A 24548-nucleotide genomic window follows, 5' to 3' on the forward strand; every position below is an offset into this window, starting at 1 on the left:
ATGAGTAAGGCACCCTACTAATGTGCTGATTTCATCTGTTGTAGCAACATGCATAAAATTTCATTTTGCTTTTCCCACTGTCCTTATTAGGTAAGAAGTAAGTTAGACTTTATTATCTGTACAAAGCCCAATGCCTTACCTAAAAAGTCAAAACTTGAAAACTTTCTAATTTTTAATGTAACCTCCCACCTTATAAAATTAGCTTTCATGATTTCTGCTTTATCTGAAGACAAAAGTTATTTCTGTTCTTCCTTTGCCTTCACCTTTACTAGGATACTTGCCTTGCAAGAGGACTGTTCATATACTACTTAAGACAGATGACCTGACATGCTTTTTATCCATGTTTTCTTCTTGCACTGACCCTGTTCAAAACATACAAAAAATGCAAAGGCATCTCCATTGCCTGATTTTGTGATGCTGGGCCCAAAATAATCAGTAGCATGGGAGAGGACCTCCATAGAAGCCGCTTAGAAGATTTCATTTCACTCTGCCCTAAATTAGACCTTCCCAGCAGTTTTCAAAATTGTCCATTTTCCTGAAGGATCCGCTGTAGCTCGCTCTCTCTTTCAGGGCTGCAAACAGCACTGTTTCAGGCAGCCTCACAACCTCATAAGCAACCAGGGCAGCAATCAGTTTCTGGAGGCTTCAATGGCTGACAACCTATTCCTGAAGCACAGATGTGATCAAATAAGCAAACCAATGACACCATCCTGTCCCAGCTCCTATCTTTCTTGAAAGACTTTGTTACACTCTTATTGGAAATTATTGGAAACAATTGCAGAGATAATGGATTCAGAATTATACATTTTAAAATTTAAAACAGACTATATCATAATTTCCTAGAGCTCTATGGTTTCTTATTTAAAACTGTAACGTTCTTGCAAGGTAATATAAACATAACAGACAGTAATTGAATTTACCAGTTATATGAAGTATCTATTACAGATATGACAACACCCAGCTATACACAAACATTGAAATGCAAAATGTCTTTTAATTACATAAGTTATTACAGTACTCTTTTAAAGGAATCTTTTGGTTATATGTAAACACTATACATAAGCTGCTTAAAAAAAATACACACGTAAAATGAATATGGCATTGGCATAGTTTAAAACACAATAACTAGCCCTAAATCTGGATATTGTCAGGGTAAAACAGCAAAAGCCGATCAGTCTAATGCTACGGAATAGCATGCCACAATTTAGACTTGTTTGAAGAACCAGTGCTTCTCTGTGTTCCTTCCTTATATTTTTTTAAGATTTTCAGCTAAGGAATGTACTATGTTTGGCAGGACAATAAGTGTTATTTTGAATGTTGCCATTCTAATATTAAAAGCCATCTAAATTAACTCTCCTAGATATGTACTGGTTTAAATTAAAATCTTGAGGAATTACAATCTATTTACTTGATGATTTTGGTTAAGTGCAATTTGATGTATGCAGAATGCTGTTTCATTTAAGGTCATTCTTAGTAAGGCATATTAAAAATAAATACAAAAGTGACAACATATTTAGTTTCTTGCTACAAAATCTTAGGCAAAAAATATTTTTGCGTGTAGTAATGGACTTTCTCCATTTGCTGGCTTATGGTAGTTAAAATTTGTGCATTAAGCTTAACTGCCCTTGTTGGAATGTGCCATTGTGCTATAGCCAAAGCTACATGCTAAAGATTTTGTTTCCATGCTCAAACACAGCTTGCACAAACTGCTTGAAGACTCTGTCCATGTAAGTGCACTTCCTTGGCCATATTCCTTCCAGAAAACCAATGTGGCCTCCACAAGAAGTCAGAACCAAAGCTACATTTGCATTTTGTTTGGCAGTTTCCACCGGTATAGCTAAAAGGGAGGAAAAAGAACTTTAGGTATTTATCATACTATATATGAATAAATATGCACTATAGGCTTAAACGTATAGCAGGAGTTAGAAACTGAGCTGTGTTAAAAGCCATTTCTGCCTCTTCATCATTAACTCAGGCTTTCTATGTGATTTTTCTGGCCGCTGTAAAACTTTCAGAAATCACGTGTTCATGTTTTTTGCTGAGAGGGTGACGAGGGGCTGAAACAGGCTGCCCAGACATGTTCTGGATGCTCTGTCCCAGGAGGTGTTCAAGGCCAGGTTGGATGGGGCCTTGAACAACTTAATCCTGGGTTATTATCATTATTATATCTGTTTTTCTGTACGATTACACCTGTATGTTTAGACCACACCATGAGAATATAGTGAGAGATAGTGCTTGCCCTGAGGAACTCATTATCTAAACACACAAGGTAAGCAAATGATGAGGAAATGGGATAACACTGTCACCATATGAACTGGTCAACACAATGATAGAGTTTTATGGAACTGTGGTGTTTGCGCTCTTGATTCAAGAAATTATTATTTTAAGCGGTTTCCTATGAAGTTCTAATATGCTAAATATGCTATTTTCTGAACAAGCAGAAATCTCTATACATTCCAGTGAAGAATGCTGAAGTTCCAGTTTACAAATAATAAACTTTGCGCTATAAAAACAAACAAACAAAATAACACACACACACACACACAAAACCCATCAAAATTCATACAGATTTTTTTAAATTATTCAGGACTGACAGAGCAGCAGCAAAAGAATACCCATTTTGTCCAGAGAGAAGGAAGTAATAGGAGTTTCATGGTATTTGTCTAAAAAAGTTTGTGTTTCCACAAGAAAATAAGTCCGATTTCAGGTCTAAGTTAAAATTGCCTTGGCACCACAACAGAAAGCAGTGACTCATTCACAGGATTTTCAGTGCCGCCCTATGCATTAAAAAGCATTTTTTAAAAGCGACATTTAATCAGGTTCACTTTAGGGTGGGTCAGTTGTCCATATCCTTTCTGATTGAATTTTATGCCCCCTGCTTTCTGGAGGTCTGTGTTTCTTTACTACTTATGCATTTTCTATAATAAAGGTGAGTAGTCATTATGCCTGCACATCTTTACCTTTTCTATGCACACGTTCCCCCCTTTCATTTGGATGCTGGCAGGCTCGCTGCTGCATTCTTCAGATGCCGATTTGCTCTCATTTTCATTAACTAAAGGAACAGCATGTCGCCTGTTCCTTAGCTAAAGATGGACTGTCAGCCAGAGAAGCTGCATGGGATCTTGAATGCAGTGACTGTAGCAAACAGATCCCACCTTAAGATAGTTGGGGGCAGAAGCACTGGATCTGCATATTCATGAGAGCAGCCTGTGCCTCAGAAGTCCTTCCCAGCAGTGCGTGGCACAACGTTCTGTTTCGCTCCAGGCCTCAATGTGGATGCTAAAACCACTGCACATGCAGCACAGTGTCTTTTCTGAATGTTGTGTTATCTGGCTCCTGCCCATAATATAGGAACTTGATTGCATACTGAGTAGCACACAGCCTTTGAGCTCCAGAGAGCAGCAGGAATTCTCTTGCAAAGTTGAGGTTCTTCATTACTCACTGCTGTCCATTTTTTTCATTCTTTTAAAGTTGCATGCATTTTGAGTAGATTGATTCCAGCATTTAGTAAGTGATTTCAATTCTTTACTAAGTGGAAGGAACTGTGTTTCTCACTGTCTCTACAAAAATTCCTTCACTTTTCCTTTATTCAGCTGGAAAATTGGAAATGCTACGTGCAGGACCTGGGCCTTTTATAGCAATGCTGAGGCAAAGCTAAAACAAAAGTCAACAAGGCTGGTCAGACAGAGATAGATAACAGCTCTTCTGTGCTGGGTAAAGCGTGAGCCATATGCAGGTCTTTCTGAACATCATCTTTACCATCCTGAATGTTCCCTATTCTATCTTACGTTCATTTACAGCAGAATTCTGCCACAGATCATCGCTCTTATCAAAAGCTGCAGCACTGTGCTGAATATGTAGCCATTTATTTCCATTTGCAGTGAGGATGTTCAGTAGCTGCCAAATTTGACCTGCTGTTACATTTCTGCTCTAACCTCCCCTACAGAGCATAGGAAAGCCTATCCATGGCACATTCTCGACACAGTTAGGTCACCATTTGTATGATTTTTCCCCAGCAGAGTTTCTTGCTCTGCAGCTTCTCAGAAGAGAACTGAAAAATGTGCCAAAATGCAAATGATGCTTGGCAACCACATGGTGCTTCTCTCAAAGCTGTTTCCAGGGACTGTTAGCTATCTACTAAAAAGCCCATAGTGCAACAGAGCAAATTCTGCAATGTAAAGCGCAGACAAATGGAGCACTGGATGTGATGCTCTCTGGGTTACAGGGTGGCATGCCAAAAGACATTACTATTCATCTTTGTCCAAATCTAAACTTGTACATATGCTTCCACTGACCAAAATTTGTACTGCTGCTTGATCCAGCAGTGCACAGATCTGTAATTTGGGAACACAGAACCATAGTGTAAATATCTGTGCAGAATTACCTTGTTCAGAATTAATTTGTTGTGGTTTCTTTGCAGAAAAAAAAAAAAAAAACAGAAAAAAAAAACCCTGGTCTTTACAGAAAAGGGTGCAAAATAACACCCAAGAGAAATTATATCAAGTTTGGATTCAGAGGGTCGGAGATGTTCAGTGAAAAGCACAGTACCTAACTTCAAGGGTAGGGTTTCAGCTTGGAAACAACACACACCAGCAGAATTAGCTAAGCACTAGTATGATGAAATTTAAGTTGGATGCCTAATATGTTGCTGAAAGTTTCTGAGGAGAAAAATTCAGATGAAAAGTTAAATGTGACACTGATACTGAATGCTATCATTCCATCTTCTTAATTTATTTTTGCCATCTACAAAATAAAAGGGCTTGACTTGATTGTATTACATATTTCCTCAAGCAAAGGCTTGTTTCAATTAGTTTTGGTGAGAGACGTGAAGAAAGCATTTGCTTTCATTAGTTAGTAATACGTGATAAGAGAACTGCATTCCAGAATTAAACTACAGATACATCAACTGCCAAACTCTGTGAACATTTAGACATCAATATTAAGGATGTGCAAATGAATTGTGTCTTTCTAACCCTGGGTTAATATCAAAGGATGTATTTTCACAGTATATTAAAAAATAATTGCTGGAAAGTACAAAGCATAGAAGACATGCAAGAAGTTTTCAAGTAATAAGAGGCAACAGACTTGCACTTTATAAACAACATCTCTCTTGAAGTCCAAATTGGGTATTGATAAAGCAGACTTGGGTTTGCATTCCTCAAACTCTGGTGTAGGAAGACAGGTGTGGCTGGCTTTATAAAAGATATTTAATCACAAAAGAGTTCTGGCAGAGCTTTCTCTCCAGTGAGTTTTCTAGGCCTGTTTCCAAGGTAGAGGGCTATCTACAAAAGGAATTGAAGGTATCTTAAAAGGTGGCATGTATTACTGGGAGAGTTGAACCACAATGAGGCATGAAATAATCAGTTCCCAAAGTCAAAAGACGACTGGAGTCTTCTGAAGAAAGAAGTTTGTGCCTTTGAATCCCCTATGTAGCTGTCACTGGAAAATCCCTTCAGTTGCCACGGGCTTACATGTGTTCACACACTTTAAACTTCAAACAAAACAACAACAAAAAAAAACAAACCAAACCAAACAGTAACAAGAAAACAAACAAGAAAACAAACAAACAAACCACACACAACAAACAAAACCAAAGTCACTCTCCAGAACAACACCAGCCCTTTAGGTTTGCTACCACAGGACAGCTGAAGTGTCAAGATGAGTGACCCCCAGTTACTCTGGAGTGACTAACTGCTGGTAGCGGCTGCAAATTCTAGGCTGTTAATTGGGGTGCCCTGTGTTTCCTACCAGCACTCAATGTGAAAAGTTGTTACATATGGCACCAACTAAAAAGGAGTCAAAGATACACATACATAACAGTCATACTATTATCTGTGAATCAGTATTTTTTCTGGTGACCTGTCCTAGAGAAAACTAATCACCATCACAACAACAGTGCAATTCTGTGAACAAGGAATAAATGCATGCCTGCTCCCACAGCATTTTCAGAGAAAGGCAAGCTAGAGTCGGAGTTCAAAAGAGGATGGACAGTCTCTAACAGACGGTAAAATTTATTGTTTCAGATTCTTCATGATGCTCTACCTCACCTCTCTCTACACTGCAAGACACCTAAGGCATTTCTTATTGTTTAGTTCTAAGAATAGGTTTGATACTTAAACAAGAGACCACCCTTATAATCCACTGTTCTCTAAGAGCCATGTTTCATTTGAAGACCAGTTCCAAGAGAAATGCAGTACCGCCATACTCCAGGGGACTCAGTCCAATGGTTTGTCAAGCTACAGAATCCCAGATCCAGTGAGTGTGAAAGGGACCTTCTGAGATCATCTAGCTCACTCCCTCTCAGACAGGACCAGATAGAGCAGGCTGCCCAGAACTGTTCAAAACCTGATGGACACACCTCTGTGGGTGGATGTGTTTCAAACAACTTATTCAGACAACCTGCTCCAGTGTCTGGCCAACCACAGAGAAAAAGGAGGAAAAAAAAAAAAAAAAAAAAAGCATTTACCTGTGTTCAGACTGAATTTCACGATGTCAGATTTGGGGGATGGAGTATCTGTGCACTAGCTTTAGTCTGGCTAGCAAAGGTCCCACTCCCAGTGGGAATAAGGTTAACATATTCTCTGAGATATAAGTACGCTGTCTAGTTCACCACTGCAGCTACTTGTGCTAACTAGCCAGCTTACTCCTGTCACAGTATTTTATTTTTGAATAGAAACCACAAACTGAGCTAAAGCTAAACAGAGGTGAATCAGAGAGGCAGAAATATGGCACACTAGAACACCTAGTGGTACTATGGGGGAAGTCATCCATGAGTAAAAAATTATCTTCAGAATGACTAGCCAGATTTTACATTTGTATACAGAGTTTAAGGCCATAGCCATATCCATTATCATTTCCAAGTCAGCGTATGCTTGCAGCAGGAAAGTAACTCAAGAAAAAAAAAAAAAAATCCTACAGAGGCTAGTAAATAAAATGCTGTCTTATTACATTTCTGAACTATTAATTGTTAAAGATCAATGAAGTATTCTGGAAGAGTATTACTATGTTTACCTCGATCTTACTTTTTTTTTTTTTTTTTTTTTTTGAGGTCTCTGTTTTGGCCAATGTAAGGGATAGGTGGCTGCCAGCTCTTTATATTGTTCCTGAGTAGCACAGACAATTTTTGTTCAAGAGGAGAAAAAAAAAGAAGAAAAAAAAATTTCTAGTGCACTCCACTGGAATGACCCTTTTCTCTTTATGTCACATTTGTCTCTAACAGGCCTTCAAAATACTAACATAAAGTATGTACATTTTTCAGTGTATGCTTTACATGTGGGCATACATAAATAGAACATACACGTGTATACAGTATCTTTCAGTTCCTTCATTTGTCTGTTTGTTGTTCTAATCTGTTTACCAACTTCAATTTTGTGATTCATTCTACAATAATCTCACTTGACTTGTGGTAACAGAAGAAAACTTCCCTGAGATAAATCAACCAAACGAACTTTGTATTTAAAGGTATCAGGTGTTCACTGCATTGGTGTTCTCAACCAGCTGTTAATTACAGTGATTTTCTTCTACATTAACTTTTGTTTTCTTTTCTCACTTCCTTCTCAGACACTGTAATCAATACACAGACTGCAGGAATAAGCAGATCTTTTTTGAGACAGTTAGCAACAGGGTTAGAGATCAAAAGCACAGTGTTCATAATGATTGCATGGCTGGCTGAAAATAGGAAGAGAAAGGAAAGCAAGGTATTCAGCCAATCAGTTACTATCTAATATTGCTGCTTCATCCAGCTGGGTTTTTATTGATTATAATGCATCCCCTTTTAGAAGCTCATCTCTTCTGTATCTTTTCTCTTGCCCTAGATTTTGGTCCACATGCTAACTTTCTTCCTTTTTAATTTTCAGGGACTGGATTTCATGTCACTGGAATTGTGAGCAACAACAAGGGGACTTGGAATCATCCAAAACATAAGCAAACCCTAGACATTCCTTGTAGGGACTAGGGAAAAAATGGTAACAAAGAATATTTGCTTTAAATTCTGTTGAACTCTGGATGCCTACAGTCCAGACATCTATAACTAAGCTCCTTGTTACAGGCTGTCTTCATACTTGGTTAATAGAAACAGACACTTCTGGGGGAGCAATACATCTGCTATCTTTCTTAGAGTGAAAAAAAAAAAAAAATCACACCCTAAATGCATGTATTTCTTTGCTTTTATATAGAGGCTAATGGCTAATAGCTGCCACTCCATGTGCTTGTTCTGTGTTTTATTCTAATCAGGCCCCTCTGTACCCAACTATTTTGTATGTGTTTTATAAAGTAAACTGGAAGACTGACCCACTCCTGGAGATTGTGATCCTATGTGTAAGTAATATTTACATACAACTTCACACACAGTTCATTCTCAGGCCTTTATAGTTTGTCTTAAGGACTGTACAGATAGAGAAATACATTTTAAAAAAAGCTAAACTTACCATGACCTGGTGAGAAAACATCATCCACAGAGTTTAGGCATAACACTGGAATGCCTACAGACTTCAGCTTGCGACACGGGCTGGCATCTTCATAGTAATCATCAATTGTACGGTAGCCAAACATGACTGAAGTGAACTGTCTATCGAATTCTCTAACAGTTCTAGCCTGAAATACAGAATTCAAACAGGGAATTAAGTCAGCATTTGTAAAACACCATCAAGATAAAGTGAAAGTAACATTTTTGCATACCTTCATCACGAGATCCATATCAAATAATTTCTCCAGCATTTGTCGATGCCTAGAGAGAAAGGAATAAAAATTGTAAGGTTATATGAACAGATGTAGAAGTCCTCTGGTCCATAGATACGTTTCTATAGATAACTCCCTATCAAGAACATGCCTGTTTTTAATTTTATCTCATGAAAAATCTGCCTGTGGAAATCAAGAACATAAGAATCATTCATTTCTATGCAGGCACATCCAGCAACATGGTCAAAATCTGCATTAGTCATAAGAAGCTGAAGTTCAGAGAATTAAATATTTGAAATATAAAATACAACCTAATTTTACAAAACAAAGGATGAACTAATTCTCTCCACATTTCTGCAATCAAAGCTGACTTAAAAGAATTAGTATATATAATACATGTATATAAATACACAACTCAAACTCTGCAGGTGTCTAAAAAATTAAATTGGTTCATTCTATAAATCCAGAAGTACATTAGTCTTCTGCTGACTCCCTAGATGAACAGAGAAATGTAGTCACATTGACGACAATTTTTTTCCTGCAAACATCCCTTTGATTTCAAAGCCCATAGAAAAATGCACGCAAGAAAACTTTGTGAAATGTTGTTATATCATTAATTTTGCCAGTATTATTGTACCTGCTATAGACCTTATGCTAACATCCTTCCATCTTGCCAAATAGTTTAGAAGGCAACTCACCTGCTGATAGAGGATTGTAGACAAGTAGTCAAGTAATAGTTGAAAAGAAGCCAGTTTAGTGGCTTCTCCAGAGATTCTACAGATTCAAAAACATTCCAACCCGCAGAGAAAATTGCAGCTGCCATTAAAGGGGTGTCTCTGCCAGTTTTGCCCAGGTAATTTAAAAGAAGCATGCTACAAACAGAAATGAAAAACAGAAATATGTATACTATCAAGTTGTTTGCTTCAATCTAAAGCAAATATAACAATCAACCACCTTTTTGTCTGCTTTTCCTTATAACAATTACAATAATGTAATTATGAGCCTTACAGTTGTGCCTAATACTTCTAAAAAGTAGTCAATGTTATCAGCATATGACTCATGAAATTTGCTTTCTCTCTCCACATTCAGAAAGGAACCGAGTGCATCGCGTGGGATGCGGATAGAAGTACATTTAAAAATAAAGATATATGTACTGGTCTTATTTATATCACTGAAGGAAGGAAAACGTCAAGCAAATACACCTTACTCATGGAACAGGTATTCGTGACTGTTAGTAGGTTTTACAATTTTACAACTCTTAGACTTCCTGAACCTGTAAATCTAATCAGTCTGCCTGATAAATGCACCCCTGGCACACTTGCATCATTATGAAACTGTCTTTGGAATTGAACGTAATGCCTTTACCCCACTTCAGACACATGAGAGAACATGTTTTCTTTAACAGGAAGCATGTAAAGAATGAAGTGATAAATAATTAATAAAACTAACAAATCATGACCCAAACAAATAGTATAAATCTTGCCTTTTTGACCAATTGCAACTTACAGTCTGTACTGCTAATGTTTAATTGAGTTGGAAAAAAGGGAGAGTTCATGAGTACCTAACCCTTCAGATGCTGAAAAATTAAATTAGCAAGAAGATAGTAAAAGAAAAATAACAACTCGACTGCCTGATACCCCCAAGGTTTCCAAGCAGCATTTTAACATCAAATCTTGAAGCCAAAACACTAGAAGCTCCACAAAAATTAATGTAGCTTCCTGAATTACTAACACTCTATACCTTGGCTTCATCTGTTGGAGACAGCAGCCTATAGCAATGACTGTGCGAACGAGCCTGCCAACACAGGATTTATCCCTGCGCACTACCCACCAAATTACAGGATAGCAATACAGAAGGGAGATGTAGGTTCCTGCCTACTCACCAGTTGGTAAGAACAAGCAGGAAAAGAATAACTAACAGTGCTTGGGAATGTGTGCCTGCAAACTACTCAAGTTAAACCCAACGAGGAAAGCTGTCTGTAACACATATAGGATCTAGCTAGTGTGTGCTCCCCCTCACTCACGGAAAAGGAGGAACTTAAGAGCCATGGTCTATATACTCCAAGAAGTATATACAAGAAGAAAAATGAGCCATAAACCAATAAAAAATGTTGCAGTAGCAGAAGAAACTACTTCTAACAGAATTTACAGAACATATGTAGCGGAGAGAAGGTTTAGGAATATTTATGTAAGAAAACAAAGTCCCTTTCCAAAATAATATGTACCAAAGATCAGATGATAATTTACATTTATACCTTTGTGAAGTGAACGTCTATTTTTCTTCTCAAATGGGCAAATACGTTCTATGTAACTTAACTGGAAATTCAGAAAAAAATTGAAAAAAATAAATAATGAAAAATATTGTAAGATTTGGACAAGTGGATGATATTCACAATATGCTCCTAGTGAAATCTCTGCTCCTGCTTAATTTTAAACATGTAAGTGCTCCAATTAATTTTGAAGTATGGAGACAGTCCCCATGTGGACTTTTGATTGAGTTAAAAAAAATATCCTGAAGGTGGAAGGCGGGGCAGGTTGGGAGTTGGCTGCCAAGGAGATACAGTCATTGCACAAGCATGCAGGAGATGCTGTATGAAATACCTAATATTCAGCTGGAATTGGGAAGGAACATGCAGAACAGGAAGGGCTTCCCTAAGTACACTGGTAACAAAAGAAATGCTCAGAGCAGCATCCACTCCTTACCCCTCAACAGTGAAACCAGTTGTATCACCACAGAAGGCAAGCAGATCATTCAAGCACACTGTGTCCTTGATAAATCCAGTCTCATTCTGATCCTTTGTGTGACTGGAAATGGCTTCCAGAGGATCTTCTCAAAGAATGAGGCTGACCAACCTGTACTCCGCCCTGGACCAACTACTCAACAGAACAGGGGACCTTATGACAAAACATTTGCAAAATGCCAAGAGTACCTTTTATTTTCTGTCTCTACTGCTGAAGTTAAGCCTGTTCTCAGGCCTACTAGGTCCCTTTGCCTAGTGGCAGAGTATGGGAGACTGTAGTGTTACTTATGGAAGAGGAGGATTGAGTGAGGACTCAGTTATGCAAACCAGACATTTACAGGATGAAGCGTGGTGCACCAAAGCTCCAAAAGGAGAGAGCCAAGGTCTCTGTGAAATTGCTATCACTTTTGAAATGTTGCAGCAACTATAAGATATTCCTGATGCCTGGAAAAAAGTACGTCACACACTCTGCAAAAACAGGAGGAGGAAATACAGGCTGGTCAGCCCAAATTTGGGACTCTCATCTGGATGTCATTTCCAAGCACATGAGAATCAGAAAGTGATTGGTAACAGCCAAACAGCCAAGGACAAAGCATGCCTGACTGTCTGCACTAATAAGCTGACCACTTTCAAAGATCATAGGAAAGAACGTTGCTTACTTTCACTTTAGCAGGGCTTTTGACAATGTTCCATGGTCTCCAGGCAGCCAGTGGAGAGACAGAGACTTAATAGGTGATCTTTAATGTGGTGGAAAACTGGCTTATACTACTAGGTTCAGATGGCTGTGATCAGGAACATGAAATCCACAACTGAAGGAGTCAGATCTGTTAGTTATGTTCCTCTGGGATCAGTACTGGGGTTGATACTGCATAACACCTGCATTAACAACTGCATAATGAGATGAACTACAACCTTGGTGGGCTTGCAGGTCAAACTATGGAAAGTGACAGGTGCAAAAAGACAAAGCTGCCATGCTGAGTGCCCTCAATAGGCTGTAGAAATGGACTGGCAGACACTTTGTGAAGTTCAACAAAGGCAAATACAAAGTCTTACACCTAAGACAGATTCATGACTGGAGAAAGAGTGGCACTGCTGAAAAAGACTGGGCAAGCCAAACACAGATCAGCAATGCACCCTGGCAGTGATGAAGATTAACAATATGCTGTGCTATGTTAGTACAAGCAAAACAAGCAGGACTAGGCAAGTGATTATTTCTCTGTACTTGGCACTTAGGAGGTGGTATCTGGAGTAGTGGGCCCAATTCTGGACTTTCCAGAAAGACTGATACTGACAAACTGATGAGGTCCATATCTCCTTATCCTGAATACACTGACCAAATTTCAACAGCAACAATGGAAAAACATTGGCCTAACTGATTTAAAAGGCTCCCAAGTTCCTGATTTAATTAATAACTACAATACTTGAATAAACCCATATTTATCCCAAAGCTCCTACAAGTCATTAGTAGATTAATGCCAATGTACAGGTCTGTTATCTGCCCACTGTCCATAAAACTCATGACAAAGAAGTCTCAAAGTTTCCACTGTGCCTGCCATGTTTCTAAGTGAAGCTCTTCTCCTCAGTTTTTGTTCAAGACAAAAACTTTTGTCTTGTTTTGCTGTCTGAACATTTTTCCTACTTTCTAGCAATGATTTTTCTAGCAACTGTTCTATCACTATCTGTTCTAACTATGCTTTTTGGACACAAGCCAGGACACAGCAAGTCTTAACACCACATGCTAAAATCAACCCATGCTGGCTTCAGTAACAATGCTAGTACTTGCTTTTGAGTGAGACAGAGCAAATACCCACATCTCTTCCAGCACAACCTACCCACACACTGCAGAGCCCAGGCAGACTGAAAATCTTTTTAAAACCTGAAATTTCAGAGACTGTTGAGAAAGATGTTTTACACAGGTACATTAGCTCTGGTTTCTATTTTGTATACCTTTGTTCCAAAGATGGTCTTCATAGCTTCCACAGATTGTACAGCCCACCTGTTTCTCTGTCAATCTGTCAGTGTTCCCTGTTTGTCCCTTTATTCTCCTCCCTTCCATCTTTTGAACTCTGGCTGCTTTCTGCCTTACCTGACACAGAGCTAAAAGCCTCAAGGAAGTTAAGCTTCTAATAGTCTTCCGAATATTCACAAGTACAGACAGACCAAAATTAGTTGCAGTAAGTATTGCAGAATAATTACAATTTACAATCGTGCTGTAACAGTCTTATTAAGATCACAGATAAGCTGAGACTTCTGTTACATAATACCTTACCCTCCCATAGAAACACCTGCTGCCATGAAGGGAGCTGAGGGGTGCAAGTTGTGTATGTGATGAATAACTGCCTCCAAATCCTCCGTGTTAGCTGCACAGTAAGTCCTTGGAGTCTGTAAGGAGTCATAGGGAAAAATGCCACCATAAGCTTTTTTATCAACCTTTAAGGACAAAGCAAACTGTATAGTGGGGCATTTATATAACAAGATAAATTTAACACTTATCCTGAAAGTGCACTAAATAGCAAACAGAAACCCAAGCATTTCAGGAGGAGGTGGACGAAGAAGACGCTTGCTATCATTACAAAATAAAATAAGTAATAAAGATGTTCACTACCTGCAACTATTAAATCATTAGGTGAAATCTGACCACAGAGTCACTAGCTAAACTAGATAAAACTAGACAAGCACCAGTATTTTTAAGATATCCTAAAGAAATAAAAACACATCATAAAGGCTATGATTTACTAATAAAAAATAGCCATAATGACAATTTGACCATCACCATCCACATTCAAATGCCAAAGAAAATACTAGATTTCAAGTTCTGCCAGCTCAAACTTGAAAGGTAGACTATATTTAGATTCTCTACACAATATGAGCAAATAAATAAAAATTCAGTACTGCAGTTTACCCACTTTACTACCATACTCTATTAACAAAAGCAACGGAACACATATATTATATTCCTTCTCTATCTACCAGCTGCAGCTCTTCAGATCTTGAACTGGAATGTGGAATGCCTCCCACTGCCATCACTGGTATTTGGATACTCCCCTCCCTGCTTACCTGAAGGTAGGATAAGCCTGGCTTTTGAGCCTTGCCTGCATAGACAACTACCACAGGTCACAACCTGAAGATTTTGTGGAGCAGAGTAAGAGAGATAAATACTTATAGGAACAGTAGGAATCACAGTGGTGCGGGTTTGTTTGTTTGTTGCTGTTTTTCTAATGGTGTTCTCTAGATTTCTTCAACAGCAAGAGAGATTTTAACTCTGTAGTTGTTACTAAACATGTTAGAAACCTTGACTTAAGGTAGTGGCTAGTCTGCCAGAATTCAGTACAAACATTAAGACTAACTAAGAAAGTACTCTATTTTAAATTAACTGATTTTATTTTTGTTGCTTAAAGCAACACTGTATTTTAAGGTTTGTTTGTTTTTTTTTTTTTTCCTTTTCTGTTGCTGTTCTAAACTATTTTCAGTTAAACAGCTTGGATATTTGTGGATAACAATTTTATCAAGTTTAATTAAAAGAAGCTAATTAAAGTACACTTAATATGAATATTAAAATGTTGAAGTAAAAGATTTAAAAAAAAAAAAAAAAGGAGAAAAAACTAAATCTGGATAATTAAAGCTGAAGATGTTTTCCATTCATGTTGCATTTCCAATTCTCATCCACATGAACCACTGTGCCCTTTATTACATCCTATTAATTATAAATGGTGTGAATGTGTTTTATTTTAATTAAGTTGTCAAGTTTACAAGGAAAAAGGTCTAATGTCTTCAAAGTGAAAGTATATCAGATTAAAAGTTTATAAAACTATAACTAATTAAAGTTATAAAACTATAGTTTATAAAACTATTTAATTTCAATTAATTCCGGATACTTTTATCAGGATACTTATTTATTGTACTAAGGTATTTTAAGACAGTGTCTTAGCTCACATTGGCTGTGGTCATTTAGTATTTGATTATTCCATAACAATAATTCACAGTAACTTTAATTAAAAAAAAAAACAAAAAAAAAAACAGCTAATTTGTTTAGCTGATTCCCTATATAGCTATCACATAGTGTAAATTTACATCCATCTTTAAAGAGATGAGAAAAATAATTACTTGCATGACTAATTTCCACTGTGCTGCTCAACCATGCTTCAAACTCATTAACTAGGGATTTCATATTGAAGTGAAGAAACCCCCTTACAGAAAACGTTACAATTTCAGCTGTTTTGCTTCACAGTAAGAACTTATAATGCTTAAATATGTAAATCCGATTACACTAAATTTCACACAATGCACCCAAACAAGAGATCTTTTCTGTTAGTGCTTCAGAAATTCATCAATAAGGACTTTGTGTGTCACAAAACTGCTTTGTACATCCATCTCCAGAAGTATGCAGAAAACTACCCTAACATGGCAATATTTGCATTGAAATATTTTATCTGATTATGGGAAAACATTCAGAGCTTTTTAAGTTTGAAACCAGGGGATTAAAAAATGCAAAACAATACTGAGTATTATGCACACTCATACCAGCTGCAAAACTCTCAACAAAACACATATGAAGAAACAAAGCTTATTCAGCAGTATTTCATCACGCCTTGTGCCCAGCTGCAGGAAATGTTTAGCTTCACAATCTTATCATCTGTGGGACTGCCAGTTATTTCTAGGCAAACGTGACATGTATGTCTCAGACACACAGCAAAACTATTTTGTAGCTAAGTTTGTGTCATAATTGCAGAGAAACACAGAAGAATGCATTTCATTTTTAGACATGGCTATCCGTATCAATCTGCTTCATTAATTCAGTAACACATAATACAGATCAATTTTAACAGCACAACAATTTTAACACACCTTCTAAACGCATCAGAATTTAGCTTAAATTGATATTGGTAATTGTAAAAGTAATTACCACTGCTCCTCAGTGCAGTAATTACTCAAAAACAATTTTGTGTTGACCAGTTGGTCTCTGAGATTCAAAGTAAAAGGTTGTAACTACTCGTTATTGATCTATCAGACGAGATGTTCTTCTCTGCATTTTCAACATATGCTATGAGCTTCTCTGATCTAAATAGAGCCTTACAAATAGACACCGATGGTTACATATATACTGATCACACATGAGAGATGTTTATCTTAACATTCATCCTTACCAGAAGTTCCTCACCAGCAATTCCTCGATTGTTAAAAACCACACATCTGAAAATTGAGAAAGCAAATTCAATTATATAGACTGTTTTTTCATCTTAAAAAAATAATGCGCACACACAAATGAAAATACATAAAGAAATACAAGCCAGTTCTACGTGTAAGTTCAGCACATAAACATTCACTGCTCTACAAATGCTGAAATCTGACAGGTGCAGAATGACCTTTATACCAGTGGGATTTCACTGAAGTCAGTGAAACTATAAGTGAACCCTGTGATCTGTCAGTCTAGGTCAGACTGCAGGATGAGAATTGCATGGCTTACCTGACAACAGTGCATGGATCTTGCTCTGCCTGCACTCAGAGCTGGCCAATTACAGACTGTAAGTTATGCCAGTGCAGTGCTGAGCCTGTGCAAAAGGAGAGCTATGTGCAGACATTCTCCATATAACATCATTTTATGAAATAGCAACGAATGACCCAAATCAAAACTACAACAGCTGCATCTACATTTTGTACAAGATCTTGGGGACATTTTTTTTTTTGTCCTGCACAGCAGTATTTCTGCTTTCTCTATGTTGGAGTTGCTGAATTTTCTAGCAGTTACATATTACTTTAGGAATATATGTTTTCTTAATAAATCTTATTTTTCTATTGCTTTTCTAGCATGTCATTGGAATAACTTTGTTAAATAAAATATACACATTTAGATGGGTTAAAGGCCTGTGAAAAAAATGAATAATGAAAAAAATGACTTTTCTATTTTTCAAATGTTGCTGTTTAAAAACAAAACCTAAAGTTCTCCTTTTTAATGTTATATTTCCCTTTGTTAGGTGATCAAATGCAGATTTTTCTTTTGGGACTATTTTAAAAACAATTCTAAGTTGTTGATCTGGGTCTTTCTTCCTCTAGTTTACAAATAAGTTTTGAAGGAATAGTGATTTTAAAAGCAGTTTGAACAGATAAGAGTGCTGCTGTATTTTTACAATTTATAAAGCAGCCACCCAGATGTTCAAACAGAGAACAAATAGACAGAAATGAGCACAAACACTCATATATACTTGAAGAATTTCATATTGTCAATACCAAAAGACAGTCTGCAATTATAAAATGCCACATATCAAGCAGCAATCCTGGAACGTATTTTAAAGCACAGTTGCAGGAATATGATTACATAAAGGAATTTACCCGTTGACTAATACACTTATTATACCCAATTCTGACCAGAAGCCTTAATAACAAAACTAAATTACACAGTGGCAGTCAAGAGGTGACAAACCTCTTCCTGCAGCATAACCAGTACGAGTGGGTTGGCTTCCCTTTCTGCACTCAGGAATTGAAGGCTACTGAATTGGGCAGTTCTGGCATTCAGCAGCTGACCTCCTCCAATGCCTGCTGCCAGCAATCCATCCACACGAGGCTTTGTGAAGCTGAATACAAACCCCTTCTCAAGGAAGTGTGAAGGTACACAAATGCTGATGTTATAGTTTAGGACACGGCAGCAAAGACCTATGCAGACATAGCTTGTGTTCACTGCAATTTCTGGAGCACATCTGTAGATACTAAAACAGATTTTTAGAATTTACTGCCTATTACATAATTTGGTGATTATTATTATTATTACCTCTAATACTTTCTTACATAAACTAATTTTCCTAAATTTCACTTACTTTAGGAAGACGCCTCCTACATACACATATTGCACGCAAAATGTAAGTAATGAAATACAACAGCACCTATATCCCAGTGTTTCACTCTGATGGATCATATGAAGAATGTAGGATTCCTTGCTTGTTCCCGTCAGACCAGGCAATAACAGGACTGTAGGTCTTGTGCTGGCATCCGGATAATATAAGCTGTCATTATTATCAAACCAATCCAACGAAATCTGTCCTCCATCTGCTGTTCTAATGAGCTCACTGAAAGGCACATTTTAAGACAACCATGATTAGATTTAAAAATGTATGCGTTCTAGTAAGAGCGCTTAAACTGTAAAAATTACCAGGTATGAAATCTACTTTGTTCATTGTTCATCATAACGCTAAAAGTACCACCTCAGTATGCTTACAGGTATAACATTCCTAAAGAATCGGACCTTCAGGTGACATGAGTTAGTGCAGTCAGTCATGGCACAGCTCCAGCTTACAGTCAATGAAGAGCTGACCTTTCATCATTTGCTGTTGATGTAGTGGAAGTTTGGAACTAACATGGCTTTTGGCACTGCCTCCTATTTTATGTGGGCTTGCCTACTACAGTTTTCTTTTCCTTTGTGTGGTCTGAGAACCTTTTGGTAGCACTTTGGGCAGCATGCTAAATATCTATCGTGTTTTTTTCCCTCTACTCAAAGAAGCTGTGTGTACAAACTTTGCTATGTTTTTAACACACAGAACACAGACAGACACTACTCCATTTTTACAGATTCAGCGAAGCCAGAATTTCACCTTATATCTCTACCAACTTTGCTAGCATGAACTCTTAAAACATGTATCTTAAGAATGTAACAAATGTGATACTATCCCAAGAGGCTAAGCATGCATTAAACAATGCAATGATGGTTTCAGTATATATATATATATATATATTTAAAATAGAAACATACAGAATCTTCCGTTTTCTCTGGTAATGAATACATTGTGCGAGGGAGTTAATGTAGAAACAAACAAAATTTAAGTCCTCTTTGCATTTGATTTTTCATTTGAAAATACAGTTTTGATAGAACTTACTACAGATTTTGAAACTAACCAGCCTTCTTGAACTCACAATGTCAGCTTTGCCCTTTTTCAGTAGTGGGCAGTAGATGCAACTCAAGCATGTACTGCCAACACAATCTCAAATGGTGCAAATTAAGCTTTGCCCCATGGAACTACATTTCTTTCCTCACAAACCTTGCAACAGAGAGTACACAAGCAAGGCTACAAAAAGTGGACATGGCCATGCTACTGAAATGTTTCCTAGTTACTAAAACTAAGGGAAGCTGCTAAATGCTAAATCTATTCTACCATGCAAACAGAGCTGAAACAACTTGTGCTGTGTCCAGGTTCCGGAGCATAAAAGTATTTCTCCTTAGCTCTTGTGCCAAATGCCTCACTTGCCAGACTTAGTCTCACTTCTGTGTGAGAGAGATCAGCTAAGGACAAACAATACATTTAATTTCTTTCCTCTTAGAATTTAGGCATCAAAGAACACAAGATAAACCTGAGAGGTAAAAGTAACTCTGAAAATTCCAGACGTCTGGAATTTTTATATTCAGAACTGGGCTGAGAGCAGCCGTGCTATGATTAAGGTTGAACGTATTGGTTAAATGGACGGAGAAAGTGATAGTATTACCTTTCCAAAATGAAAGCATTCAATCACCAGAATATTTGATGCACCAGATGACTCTGCTGCCATCCAGAGGGATCTCAACAGGATGGAGAAATGGGTTCACAGGAACTGCTTGCAGTTCTACAAAGGGACGTACCAAGTCCTGTACCTGGGGAGAAACAACCCCCAGGCACCAGAACATGATGTGAGCCACCCAGCTGGAAGGCAGCTCTGCAAAAAAGGACCTGGGGTCCTGGTGAACACTGAAGTGAAGGTGAGTCAGCAGTATGCCCTTGCCACAGAGAAGGTTGACGGTATCTTGGGCTGCACTGGGCAAAGTCTCACCATCAGGTTAAGAGAGGTGATTCTATTCAGCTCTAGTGAGGCCGCACCTGGAGTGCTGGGTCCAGTTCTGCATCCCCCAGCACAAGAGAGACATGGACACACAGCAGAGAGTCCAACAAAGGGCCATGAAGATGCTGGAGAGCCCAAAGCATCTCTCCTGTGAAGACAGGCTAAGAGAGCTGGGCCTCTTCAGTTCAAGTTGGTAGCTATCAACATGTACAAATACCTGAAGGGAAAAGAGGAGCAAAGAGGACAGAGCCGGGCTCTTTTCAGTGGTGCCCTGTGTCAGGATAGGAGGAAATAGGCACAACTGGAACACAGAAGGTTCCCTCTGAACATCAGGAAGCACTTCTGTGCCACGCATGCAATGGAGCACTGGCATAGGTTGCAGAATCTCCTCCTTGGAGATCTTCAAAAGCTGCTGGGACATAGGCCTGGGCAACGTCTAGGTGGGTTAGACCAGATGACCTTCAGAGGTCCCTTCCAACCTCAACCGTCTGTGAACATATAACCATATCAGTTCCTATACTGACACCAGTATTTCAGTGCTCCAAAACTCTCTGAGCTAGAATAGGGATCCTGACTTTCTAAACTTACTGCATATTGAGACCAGGACAAAAACAGTACCAAGCTTAGGAGAGAGTTTTAGAGATGAGCATAAAGCAAATGTATGGGCACAAGCTTGAGCAATAATGGTAGCTGTGACCCAGAGTAAGGTAACCATTGGCTACACAAACAGTCACTTTCTAGAAGAAAGGCACTTACTTTCTGTACTGTACTTGGGGTCTAGAGGTGATAAAGGGACGCAGGAGTGTCTGCACCCGACCTTCCCAGCACCAAATCGTGGGATAGTAAGTTTCTGTCACAACAGGACAGTACTCTTCCAGAAAGCGGCAGAAACGTTCATTGCTTGCCACCAGCTGGGGTTTCTAGGAAGAGAGACTACAGTCAGGAATGGGCATTCAGAGGAAAAATAAATAAATAAGTAATAAATCGACAAAAGTCTGTTTAAATCCTCTCCCAGAAGACTGATTTCTTTAATATATTTACTTACATTACTTTTTCCTTTTGTAGTGAAGATATAAGTAAATAAAAAACAAATGGAATGTCAAAATTGTACAACTGGAAGAAAAAAAAAAAATCACTAAGCATTAAGGAATCCTTACCTATTTCTGATAATACATTATTCCAGCTCTATTTCTACCAGCATCATACCTTTCCCTGAGGAACCAAAAACATAGTGTAACACTGCAAGTGAGAAATATTGCATAGATTTTCCTGTACGACGCAGAAATGAAGCTTATCCAGGGATGTGGACTGTGCTCTTGCAGTTCCTATTTTAACCTGGTAGGACACTCCCTCTCCCACCTCACGCTACAGCACACACTGCATTGGTACTCACCTCTAAAACGTTCTGCATGCAGATATATTTCGCACTGTGAGAATACATCAATTCCAATTAGTGTGGAAATCGTCACATCAAGTGACTCATATTTTAGCAACCATATTTCTTAAGCTTCCCTTTTACACTGATTCTCCAGCATGCAGGCAGTAGCAGGACAATAACAGAACATTTAAAGAAAAGCATTGCACGCAGAGCAGCAGCAGCATGTCCTCCTGACCCTTTATTTTCCTCCTCTGACAAAAATAAAGCGTCCTTTTTCTGACAGAGAGGAAGGCAATGTTCTCAGCAATTCTATGGGAGCTCGTGGCGGCGTGCAAGTCTTTACCAGCCTTAACTCTTTGCATATGTGTATTTTCAGTTGGTTAAGCACTCAATGAGGCACTCACTATTACTCCGCGGGGCCACTTTAGACGGGATCAGGCTCACTGTACCCAAATGATGCGTGAAACCACTCAGTGTACCACACAGAGGTACAAGGGTGGCAGAGCCCCAAAACGCAGCAGCAACAGCAAGTTCAACAGTACTTAAACCGGCACTGAGGGCAGACACAAGGGCAGGGAACTCCTTCGTTACCGGTGCTGCTCCTAAACCCACATCGGAGAGGGGATTCCTCAGTCCCTTCCCGAGTCACCGCTCCCCGCCTCACCGCACTGCGGGACACGGCCAGGCAAAGCCCGTCACCCCACGCCCTCCGGGCCGGGCCCCCCTTCCAGCCCCAGGGCCGCGTTTCGGGATGCGGGAGGCCGCGCACCCCCTCGCTCCGGGAGGGCCGCGCAGCCAAGCTCGGGGCTCCTCCACGGCCCGGCCCGGCCCGGCGGAAGGGCCCTCCGCGGGCTGAGCCCGCCGCAAGGACGCCGGACACCCACAGCACGGGCAGGGAGGGACCGAGGTGACCTTCGCGGGGCCGCGGGACGCTGTCAGCGGGACACCTGCGGAGCCCGGCCCGCCGCCCTCCCGCTCACCTTGGCGATGCTGCTGAGGTAGTAGCAGGCGTAGGCGACGCCGAAGCCCAGCACCAGAGACAAGCCCACGCCGGAGCCGAAGAGCCCCACGCGGACCTGGCTCTCCAGGTAGAGGGACAGCTCCCGGGTCAGCACCTGCCAGTCCATCGCGCCGCACCGCCGCCCACAGCCGGAGCGAAGAGGAGGAGGAGGAGCCGCCGCCCGGCTCCCGCTGCCCGCCGGCTGCGCACGGCGCCGGGCACCGCTCCGCGTTACAGCGCCGCCGGCGCCATGCCCGGCCCGCCCCCGGCCCGCCCCGGTCTGCGGGGAGCGGGCGGCCGCGAGGCCCGGGGCGGCCGGGGGGCGGCGTGAGGCGGTAGAGGGTGTGGCGGGGCCGGGCGAAGCGGCAGGGCCGGGCCGGGCCGTGGGGCGCCTCAGCCCGCGGCCGGTGCTTTCCTGGAGTGCTTCAGCCCCGCGTTTTCCCCTCGCGTGGGGGATAGGGGGCGGCTGGTGCCGACCTACGGAAACCCGGTGACTGCGGAACTGCCCCTGCCCGCTATTGATTGTACTGGACTATTGATTGTACGGGAGGGAGAGGGGACGCTGGGGATTTGCAGGTACAGCATTGGCTAATCCGCACCAGCCGTGGAAATGTTGTACTTGAGACTGAAGTCCGTGGCAGCTTTGCCACCTCTCCCTTTCGTTACAAGGCGTTAGTGAAGAGCAGAGCGGAGCAGAAGCAGTCTGGAGCTCCCCAGGGCATCTCTGCGTGCTCCCTTCCAGCAGCACGGATTGCTGCAGCGAGACCCTCACGTGTTTGCCTGCCCCGATGCTTCTGTCTCCAGCTGAAGTAGCAGTACAATGTGACTGCATTTTTCCTTGGTAAAATCGTAGGATCACTGTCGATAATACATCGGAGTCCAACTTTTTGGCTTGCCTGCACCACGTTGAGTGAAGTGTAATGATTTTGGGATCGTATATACATAAGTTACTCTGAATGTTACTCTCCTATTTATTTCCATGGAAACTATGACAGATAAAAAGAGCACAATAACGCTATTTGATAGAGCAAATTCTCAGCTACAAAACACTAGCTTTTAACATGGTCACCACCATTAGCTCTGCATTTTTGCCAACAATGAACAAGAATATGCATGCCATGCTCATAAACGTCTGTCCAGCAGAGATGATACCACTGCTGTAACACACCACACACAGCCTCACTGCCTTACTGTGCTTACAGCCACTGGTTGGTCTCCATCAGTGTTCAGCAAGCATCAGTGAATGCCAGTGGGTGCCATTTTTTCCTCATACAAGAATTCAGTGACACTCTGTTGCTTCATACACACTTCCATGTCAGACGCCATTCCGTCAGACCTCTGCTGCCATCTGTCAGACCACAACAACGGGTAACAGAACATTGGTGGGAAGGTTCAGCCTCTACTGCCATACCACCATCTGATGGGCCAATATTATATAATAGGAGACATTACTTTCAGAACAGCCCTCATAAAACATACAGTATCATTAATTAGTTTTAATTTTAATTTTTAATGTTTTTTTTTCTTAAAAATTATAAGAAACAAGAAGAACAAAACCATAAAACTAGTGGGATATCTCTCCTTGTTTTTGTGAAACTAGCGCATCGCTCTGGTTTAGTGACAGTGGCTGCAGTTCTCAGTAGGCTCTCAAGGGATTCCTCAGAGATTTTTGACTAAATTTTACTCTTTCTGTACTTCATCCTTGAAAATATTTGCTCACACATGTATGTACTGCTGAAAAGCAGTGAGATGAATGAGGCGTGGCTGTGAAGTGAGGGGTATTTCTCTCTGGTAAGAGAGGGCTCATAGAAGTCTGGTAGAGAGACATGGTCACGTTTTGCAGTTGAACATCTGGTTGCAACTCTATATATTCCATTTGAAATTTCCAGGTAGTGTATTTCTATCAACTGAAATTGATATTGTGAACATTAATTGATTTTTTTAGCAATTTTGAAACT

General features: G+C 40.0%; 1 protein-coding gene across 1 annotated transcript; it reads right to left on the bottom strand.

The window, feature by feature from the left end:
- On the bottom strand, positions 1-22850 carry ABHD3 (abhydrolase domain containing 3, phospholipase). Its single transcript, XM_031612833.2, has 9 exons — positions 22571-22850; positions 20969-21132; positions 18292-18474; positions 16561-16606; positions 13686-13798; positions 9375-9548; positions 8677-8725; positions 8427-8592; positions 1-1837 (listed from the first exon to the last, which is right to left on the bottom strand). Exons 1-9 carry the CDS (start codon positions 22715-22717, stop codon positions 1659-1661), a joined length of 1221 nt encoding a protein of 406 aa, XP_031468693.1. The 5' UTR covers positions 22718-22850; the 3' UTR covers positions 1-1658.
- Positions 22851-24548: the final 1698 nt, after the last annotated feature.

Source organism: Phasianus colchicus, chromosome 3 (genome assembly GCF_987193195.1).
Source record: "Phasianus colchicus chromosome 3, bPhaCol1.hap1.1, whole genome shotgun sequence".
Lineage (NCBI taxonomy): Eukaryota > Metazoa > Chordata > Aves > Galliformes > Phasianidae > Phasianus > Phasianus colchicus.